Below are 10,104 nucleotides of genomic sequence, written 5' to 3' on the forward strand. Positions count from 1 at the left end.
GGCACCATCTAGTTCTTCTGGTCTCAGGCTGATGAAGTCTCTGGTTTATGTGGCCCATTCTGTCTCTTGGGCCAATACTTGTGTCTTTGGTGTTCTTCGTTCTCCTTTACTCCAAGTGGTTGGGACCAATTGATGCGTCTTAGATGGCCAATTGCATAGCTTTATTAATTATATAGACTCTTAGTGTTCCTAATTTATATTTCTTTATAAAGTTGCCTTTACTTCAGTTCTATTAGGCCCTTGTCAAAATCAAGAATTACTGTCTTCTGATCTGATTTTGGTTCTCTTAAGATAAGCAATAAGGACCCCTGGCGGTGCAATAGTTAAGGTGCTCAGCTGGTAGGTAACCAAAAGGTCAGCAGTTCGAACCCACCAGCCGCTCCACAGGAGAAAAGACCTGGCCATCTGCTCCCATAAAGATTACAGTCTAGGAAATACTATGGGGTGTTCTTCTGTGTCCTAGAGGGTTTCTGTAAGTCGGAATTAACTCGAAAGCACACAAACAGAACAGAAACAATGAAGATAAGCAGTAAGGAATTTCAGGACACCAGGAGACCTTAGAGACCAGTCAAAGGACATTCTTCTGCCCCTTATTTTTACTACTCAAAACAACTATCACTAGAAAAATAATGATACGATTGTATAACAACCAGATATTAGCACCTTTATGGGGAGGGGGGATGTGGAACAAACTCAGGGTTTTTCCCACAATCAGGAATTTATATAACTCTCAGAGTAGATATGGTATGAATGGACCTCATCACAGCCAAACTCTATTATCTCATGTTCATTGGATGCAATGCACGTCTCTCTCTATTCTTTGATTGTAACATTAAACATTAAGCTGGTACAGTTATCAAATAGATTTCTCAAAAGAACTTTGTAAGTATTACATGTTCATTTTGTTGCAATGTAAAATTTCTTTCTGAGAATAGGTGCACACAGATCCTAGTGTGACTTACTTGAAAGCAGTTTATAGTCACAAATTAGTTATTTTCACCTTTCTTTACCCAAAAAAGTTTTTTAATAATCATTAAACATATGGTTGTTCTTAATATGGCTTCAGGCCTACAATTGGGAGTTTGACCGATGGTCTCCTAACACCTTCTCTTGAGAAATTTTACTTTGCCATGAATCAGTGGCTTTTAATAGAAAAATATTGTTTTCTATTGTCAATTAATGCTGTTGGTTTCATATTCTGTGATTAATAGATAACATGGCTATAGATGCTACTTCAAGTGACAGTGGTATATGACAAAGTGGCCATGATAGGCTTCTGGGTAAAGATAGCAAGTTTACCACACAGTACTTTTGGTCCCTCTTGAAACCCCACTGAAATGCCAGTAAAGGGATTTTTTTTAAAGGAATAAACCCACACTAACAAAAGAAATAACAATAACAAAAGCTAGGAAACTAGAAAGCAGATAAACTTAGCAGACTACCTGAATCCAGAAGAGGAAAAAAAACAAGAAGAAACCAAATATTCCTAGCAAAACCCCCGAAACACTTGGTATTTGTGGTAGCAGGAACCTTGGAAGTGGGGAGGAGGTAAAGGTAGAGCCAAAAAACAGAACAGTTTATTGAAAGTCTGTTTAAAGCAGCAGCTGATCTACAGATCATCTCCTCCACCTTGGCCAAAAACTGGTGCTTTATTCCCTGGAAATATAAAATAGAGGACCTCTAAACTGGGAAGACCCAGGCGTGGTTGAAGATCTGGGTACCAAGTGAATAATAGAATGATTATGCTTACTGAATGTTGAGATGCCCAGTCTTCATTCTTCATTCATCTTACAGAATGCTGGCAACCTGTCCTGAACCTCCAGGCAGGAGGCTTAAACATCCTTCTCTGGGGAATCTGTCCAGCCCAAGGATAAAGACCTGAAGATTTGATATCAGGTCATCCCCAAGAAAAGAACCCAGACAGATGACTTTACAGTAAAGCCCAGAGTCAACAGACTTACAAATCAGAACATCTGATCAGCTTTTTAGTACCTGCTTTTAAATATGATCACTAGACACCTGAGTAAAGCCTCTTATATAAAAGAGAGACCAAACTAGGAAAAACAAGTAACTTGGATGAAACAGAGACTTGCAGGGAAAAGAAAACTGTAGCCAAAAAAAAGATACTATTTTAATATCCTCAGAGAGATAAGAGAAGAAATTACATTTACAGAACATGAACAGAATGGTACTTGTTAAAAAAGGAATATTCAGGGAGCCAGAAAAGATCTCTGGGGAATCAAAACTATGATAGCAGAAACAAAAAACAAAATGTTTAGAAGATAAAGCTACGTAAACCTCCCAGAAAGAACAAAAAAATGAAGCACTAGAGAGAAAAGACATGAAAATTAAAGAATCAGTCCAAAAAGTCCAACATCACTGAAAATTGAAATATGATGCAAACCACATATGTAATTCTAAAATTTAGTCGTATTAAAAAAGTAAAAAGAAACAGGTAGAGTTAAGTTTAATTATATATCTTATTTAACCAATATATCATTTCAACATGTAATCAATAAAAACATCGATGAGATCTTTTACATTCTTTTTACATACTAGTCTTCAAAATTAGTTGTGTATTTTGCACTTAGAACACATCTCAGATTGGACTCACCACATTCCAAATGTTCAGTAGCCATATGTGACTAAACCAAAAACCAAACAAAACCTGTTGCCATTGAGTTGATCCCGACTCATAGCGACCCTTTAGGGCAGAGCAGAACTGCCCCATAGGGTTTCCAAGGAGTGGCTGGTGGATTCAAACTGCCGACCTTTTGGTTAGCAGCCATAGCTCTTACCTACTGCACCACCAGAGCTCCCTATTAGACCACAGAGATCTGAATAACAGGAGTTTCAGAAACAGAACAGAAAGGGGGAAGGGGAACAAAGAAGAAAGAAAATAATTTAAGAAAGTTTGCAAATTTGAAAGAGTGCTCAGAAAGCCGAGCAAAATAGATGAAATAGACCTAGACCAAGGCATTTCATCATGAAATTTCAAAACACTAGGGGACAGAGAAACCTCTACAGGATTCAGAGAGGAAAAAAGAAAAAGTTATCTTCAAAGGATCAGAAACTAAAACAGCTTTAGACTTTTCAACAACAATGGATAGGTAGAAGAGAATGGATCAGTGCCTTTAAAATTCTGGAGGAAAAGTTCTACCAACCTATAATTTTATAACTAGTCAAAATACCAACCAAGTTAGAGATTAGAAAAAAAGCCATTTTCAAATATCCAATATTTCAAAAAATTTCCCTGCCGTGCTCCCTTTTCCAGAAAGCAACTTGAGGATGTGCTATACCAAACAAGGAAGTACACCAAAAATGAGGAAAACGTGAGATACAAGAAACAGGAGGAAAGTGAAAGGAACCCCTAGGATGAAACTGTGAACCAGGCCTAGAGATCAACTAGTCCAGATTATAGCAGTTCAGAAGGAACCAAGAAAGGCTGCTTCAAGCTCCAATTAATAAAATACCTGATGAGACCAATTGTGAATTTAGACAACTGGCAGAGAGTTTGGGGTTGAATTAGTGACACGTAGACAGAAAATTAAACAGATAAAAGAAAAATATGTAGTCATAATCTCTAAGTATTGAACAATTTATTAAGAGGATGGGAAGGACATGTAGTTAAGATGGGAAGAAGTGGTAAAAAGAGCTAAAACCTCATCTCATGGTGTGAAATTAATACACAATTCCTGAAATATAAACATAAGAAAGGAACAATATAGGCTTCTTACCTGAAAATATGAAGGTAAAAACCAAAATAATCAAATGTTGAAAGTAGTTGGTTGTGGGGAAGGAGAAATAAGGGAAGAAGGGATCTGCCATTTTTTCTAACAAACCTTGTAAAAGTTTCTAAGTCTAACATACACGTGTAACGTTATTTAAAAAGAAACATGGGCAACAGGAAATCTGGGTGAGTGAAGGACTCTTACTAGGCCCATGCTAATGAGTGCCCTTATCTCCCAGCATTGAGTATTGGTTCCGCTGCATGGACATGGACGGGGATGGTGTACTCTCCATGTATGAGCTGGAGTACTTCTACGAGGAGCAGTGTGAGCGGATGGAAGCCATGGGCATCGAGCCCCTGCCGTTCCATGATTTGCTTTGCCAGATGCTTGACCTGGTGAAGCCAGCTAGTGATGGTGAGACTGCGTAAAGGGCCATTTGCACTGTTCACCTGTGTTACAGAGTGGGGCACATAATCCCAGATTGTTCTAAATTATTTTAAGTTTCCAGAGTCTTCTCTACAGGCTTCGTAAGTACAGAAGTGTTTAAAGTTTCACCTTTACTGTTTAGTGTAGAACAATGATTGATGGCAGATCCACTACAGGCATACCTCGTTTTATTGTGCTTTGCTTTATTGCGCTTCACAGATACTGCGTTTTTTACAGATTGAAGGTTTGTGGCAACTGTGCATCGAGCAAGTCTATCAGCGCCATTTTTCCAAAAGCATGTGCTCGTGTCTCTGTGTCACATTTTGGTAATTCTCGCAATATTTCAAACTTTTTTGTTATTATTATATGTTATGGTGAGCTGTGATCAGTGATCTTTGATGTTACTATTGTACTTGTTTTGGGGCACCACAAAACGCGCCCACAGAAGATGACAAACTTAATCGATAAATGTGTGTGTTCTGACTGCTCCACTGACAGGCTGTTCCCCCTTCTCCCTCTCCTGGGCTTCCCTATTCCCTGAGACTCCTATTCCCTGAGACGCAATGATATTGAAATTAGGCCAGTTAATAACCCTACAATGGCCTCTAACTGTTCAAGTGAAAGGAAGAGTCGCATGTCTCTCACTTTAAATCAAAAGCTAGAAATGATTAAGTTTAGTGAAGAAGGCAGGTCAAAAGCCGAGACAGGTTGAAAGCTAGGCCTCTTGAGTCAGTCAGTGAGCCAAGTTGTGAATGCAAAGGAAAAGTTCTTGAAGGAAATTTAAAGTGCCACTCCAGTGAACACATGAAGGATAAGAAAGTGAAACAGCCTTATTGCTGATATAGAGAGTTTTAGTGGTCTGGATAGAAGATCAAACCAACCACAACATTCCCTTAAGCCAAAGCCTAATCCAGAGCAAGACCCTAATTCTCTTCAATTCTATGAAGGCTGAGAGAGGTGGGCATGCTGCAGAAAAAAGTTTGAAACTAGCAGTGGCTGGTTCATGAGGTTTAAGGAAAGAAGCTGTCTCCATGACATAAATGTGCAAGGTGAAGCAGCAAGTGCTGATGTAGAAGCTGCAGCAAGTTATCCAGAAGATCAAGCTAAGATAATTGATGAAAGTAGCTACACTAAACAACAGATTTTCAGTGTAGACAAAACAGCCTTATATTGGAAGAAGATGCCATCTTGGACTTTCATAGCTAGAGAGAAGTCAATGCCTGGCTTCAAACCGTCAAAGGACAGGCTGACTCTCTTGTTAGAGGCTAATGCAGCTGGTGACTTTAAGTTGAAGCCAATGCTCATTTACTATTGTGAAAATCCTAGGACCCTTAAGAATTGTGCTAAATCTGCTCTGCCTGTGCTCTATAAATGGAACAACAAAGCCTGGATGACGGCACATCTGTTTACCGCATGGTGTACTGAATATTTTAAGCCCGCTGTTGAGACCTACTGCTCAGAAAAAGATTCCTTTCAAAATATTACTGCTCATTGACAACACAGCTTGTCACCCAAGAGCTCTGATGGAGATATACAAAGAGATTAATGTTGTTTTCTTGCCTGCTAACACAACATCCATTCTGCAGCCCATGGATCAAGGAGTAATTTTGACTTTCAAGTCTTATTATTTAAGAAATACATTTCATAAGGCTATAGCTGCATAGTGATTCCTCTGATGGATCTGGACAAAGTAAATTGAAAACCTCTGGAAAGGATTCACCATTCTAGATGTCATTAAGAACATTCGTGATTCATAGAAGGAGGTAAAAATATAAGCATTAACAGTAGTTTGGAAGAAGTTGATTCCAACCCTCATGGATGACTTTGAGGGATTCAAAACTTCAGTGGAGGAAGTAACTGCAGATGTGGTAGAAATAGCAAGAGAACTAGAATTAGAAGTAGAACCTGAAGATGTGACTGAATTGTTACAATCTCATGATAAAGCTTTAACAGATGAGGAATTGCTTCTCATGGGTGAGTAAAGAAAGTGGTTTCTTGAGATGGAATCTACTCCTGGTGAAGATGCTGTGAACATTGTTGAAATGACAACAAAAGATTTAGAATATTACTTAAACTTAGTTGATAAAGCAGCAGCAGAATTTAAGAGTATTGACTTCAGTTTTCAAAGAAGTTCCACTTGTAGGTACATCACACGCTAGAGAGAAGATCTTTCATGAAAGGAAGAGTCAACGGATGTAGCAAACTTCATTGTTGTCTTATTTTAAGAAATTGTCACAGCCACCCCAGCCTTCAGCAACCACCACCCTGATCAGTCAGCAGCCACAACATCAAGGCAAGACCCTCCACGAGCAAAAAGATGGCAACTCACTGAAGGCCCAGATGATGGTTAGCATTTTCTAGCAATAAAGTATTTTTAATTCAGGTATGTACATTGTTTTTTTAGACATAATGCTATTGCACACTTAATAGACTACAATATAGTATAAACAAATTTTATATGCACTGAGAAACCAAAAAACTCATGTGACTCATTTTATTGTGATATTCGCTTTATTGCAGTGGTCTGGAACTGAACCTGCAATATCTCTGAGGTATACCTGTATAAGAAATGGGACTTTTCCATAGAGAGAAATAGCAGATTACTGGTTCCAAGGGGCTCAGGGAAGAGGGGAATGGGAAGTGACTGATTAATGAGTATGGGTTTTCCTTTTGGAGTGATGAAAATATTCTGGAACTAGATGGTGTGATGATTGTATAACATTGAATTGTACACTTTAAAATGGTTTAAATGGTGAACTTTGTTATGAATTTTACCTCAATAAGAAAAAACAAAAGGGATTTTTCTAATAAAACTAGATAGATCTTTTAAACTTCAGTGAACTTTTTTGTCTTTTGTCAAAGCAGCTGTTGGTGAAATTTACCATCTTTCTTTGTTTCTATGCAGGCAAAATAACTCTCCATGATCTGAAGAGATGCAGAATGGCTCACATCTTCTATGACACTTTTTTTAATCTGGAGAAATACTTAGACCACGAACAGAGAGATCCCTTTGCAGTCCAGAAGGTATCAGTATAGTTTTAACTTCTATTTGAGGGCTCAATATCAGGGGCTGTGTGCTACATATAATGATGGTCTCTGCATGCAGCAATCTCAGCATTTAAAGAGGTAATCTTCAAGTTTAGGTAACCTGTATCTGCCTCAGAACTTTCCATTGAGTGAATTGTATGGCCTGTGTAGTTAAGTGCATATTAGAAACGAGTTACCAAAAAAAAAACAAGTTTTCCTTTAAACCTAAAACTGCTCTAAAAAAGTCTGTGAAAAAAATAGTTTTGAAAAAATGTCCTTTTAATGTAACTTTTAAAAATATATCAATAGACACAGCTATATTAGAAACTATATTGGACTTGATTTACTTGTACCATTCATTCCTAGGTGCCATGGTAAAAACAAAACCAAATGAACAAAAAACTCTACATCGTATTGAAAATTAGACGCTCTCCATGACATACAACCTTCACACAATGATACTTTTTCAAGTGATAATGATTGCTGTGCAGGGCTATCAGTCTTCAGTGTCGTTTGTCTCTGAATAGAAATGAGCACCCTTTCCCCATATGCAAAAACATGTAGACTCTCAGAAAACCCTGGCCTATGATCCATGTCTTAAAAAAAAAAAAAAAATTATCACCACTTCCCCCTACTATTCCTGTTTAAAAAGTAAAAATAATAGCACTAGGAAAGGACTGCTTCATTTGAGTGACAGTACAACTACAAGAAAGCTTTTGCAGTCTTTTCATTTTCTTCGACATATTGCATAACTGTTTGACCTAACAGTAGGAGGAATACAATATCATCTTCTAAAAACAAATTCTCTGCAACTGATGCATTATTGCTGTTCTAAAGCCAATTCTGCATTTCTTTGAATCTAAGATGTCATTAGTTATAAGATGCCCCATTATTTTATGTACTTCTAAGCAAGAAAAAACATTACCATGTATAAGTCTAAGATGCATGCCAATTTCAGAGATGAGAAAAGGAGAGAGGAGTATCTTAAAATGGATTAAATATCATAGTTAACCACATTGTATGGTCAACATTTAAGTACTTACGTTCTTCTAGGCATAACTGACCCTAGACCCCACAGCAACACTAATGGACATTCAGCCTAAAAAGATAGTATCTTACCTGGAAGTACAGTCCAAGACAATGTCCATACTATAGAAGGAAAGAAAATGTATAGCCACCCCCATCCATTTCTTTTATTTCTGTTACGTATTTTACTTTTAACTTTTCTTTATAGGATGTAGTAATTATCAATATTGGTTCTGATCTGCAAAGAACTTATTAATTAGAAAGTTCTCAATAAATTCCAAGCACTATGTTAAAAAAGATACTAGGTATTAATATGCAGATAAAAAAGACTCAGAAGAAAAAAAGTGGCAACCAAACCATATAATGATATAGAGAAGGAAGTGATTTGGGAAAGAAGGGACATTTCCAGGAAGATATCAGAGATGACATGCTGTCTCAGCTGGCCTTTAAAGAAACAATAAAAATATGGCAGAGGAAGGGGTGGTATGTTTCAGTTGGGCATGTAAAAACCACAGGTCACTCCAGATGGCTGCTGTGTAAAATGCTGGGGAGAAGGGGCTGGATCAAGGTCTCTGATTACAAGGCTAAAGAATCTAGCTGCTGACCACTTAGTTATAAATTTAGGATTTGAGGTGTAGAAAATCACTGTGGGAGAGTTACCTTAGCTCCTTTTTTAACATGTTGAAATGAAACATTTTCAGATGGTTTTTTCAGAGATACATAGCAACATTTGTGATGACCTGTCTCCAGTTGTTTGTCTTATTTTTGTTTCCTGTGGCTGTCTTCTTTCCAATCAGGATGTTGAAAATGATGGGCCTGAGCCCTCTGACTGGGACAGGTTCGCTGCTGAGGAATATGAGACTCTTGTTGCAGAGGAGTCTGCCCAAGCGCAGTTCCAGGAAGGGTGAGTGTGTCTCTCTGTGTCTTGTAGAACTTTTTATTAACAAGAGTCCCACAACAGGAACATTAAAGCCAACTTAAGAAATCCAGCTAGCAATCCTTTTCTGTTTTTACCAGTTTTGAATATCATAAAAATAAGAGTAATCTAACCAACTTTAGTTAAATGAATATTTTCCCCAGCAGTCAGCTCTTCCCTTTTTCACTAATTTCCTGAGAAAGTCTTCTCATGTCCCATTTCCTTTAGTGAATCACACCTTTCACTGGAAATTAGGATCACTAAGCAGTCATATTACTGTAACAGTGACATCTGTAAACCCTGTAGATGCAGGTGCAGGCTAATGGAACTGAAGGTCCTTTAAATAATGGATATGACCATATTTAAAACATATATTTATCATATATGATTTTGTACATTCAGTCCTGAACGGTAAATAACCTCAACATAGAATTTATAATATTCAAGATGTAATTCCATAAAGGGACCAGGGTAAGAATTTAATTATCTAAGAATTTCACTGCTTGAAACATTTCAGCAATTTTATCATTTGCTGGCTCTTTCCATCAACTGTTAGCAACTCCTTTAGCAAGTCCTCTAATTCTCCATTAGTCATTGTTTTTCTAAGGCCTTCAGTTAATCTTTTAATTTTTTTTTTTAACTGTACTTCAGGTGAAGGTTTACAGAAAAAATAGTTTCCCATTAAACAGTCAGTACACATATTGTTTTATGACATGGTTAACAACCCCACGACATGTCAACCCTCTCCCTTCTCAACCTTATTTTTTTTTTTTTTGGTGAAAATATACATAGCCAAAGATACACCATTTCAAAAATTTCTACATGCACAGTTCAGTGACATTGACCGCGCTCTTCCGATTGTGCTGCTATTCTCACTTTAGATGAAGGTTTACACATGAAAATAGTTTCTCATTAAACAGTACACATGTTGCCCTATGACAATGGTTAACAACCTCACAACACATCAACACTGTCCTT

General features: G+C 37.5%; 1 protein-coding gene across 2 annotated transcripts in view; it reads left to right on the forward strand.

Moving 5' to 3' along the window:
- PPP2R3A (protein phosphatase 2 regulatory subunit B''alpha) overlaps positions 1-10,104 on the forward strand; it is a 247,366-nt gene that overhangs the window by 205,960 nt on the left and 31,302 nt on the right. For both annotated transcript variants that reach the window (XM_004381424.2, XM_004381425.2), the window contains 3 exons: positions 3,970-4,145; positions 7,063-7,181; positions 9,008-9,114. In XM_004381424.2, coding sequence (XP_004381481.1) covers positions 3,970-4,145; positions 7,063-7,181; positions 9,008-9,114 — 402 coding nt within the window. The remainder of the gene's footprint in view (positions 1-3,969; positions 4,146-7,062; positions 7,182-9,007; positions 9,115-10,104) is intronic.

Source organism: Trichechus manatus, unplaced genomic scaffold, assembly GCF_000243295.1.
Source record: "Trichechus manatus latirostris isolate Lorelei unplaced genomic scaffold, TriManLat1.0 scaffold00084, whole genome shotgun sequence".
NCBI classification, from domain to species: Eukaryota; Metazoa; Chordata; class Mammalia; order Sirenia; family Trichechidae; genus Trichechus; species Trichechus manatus.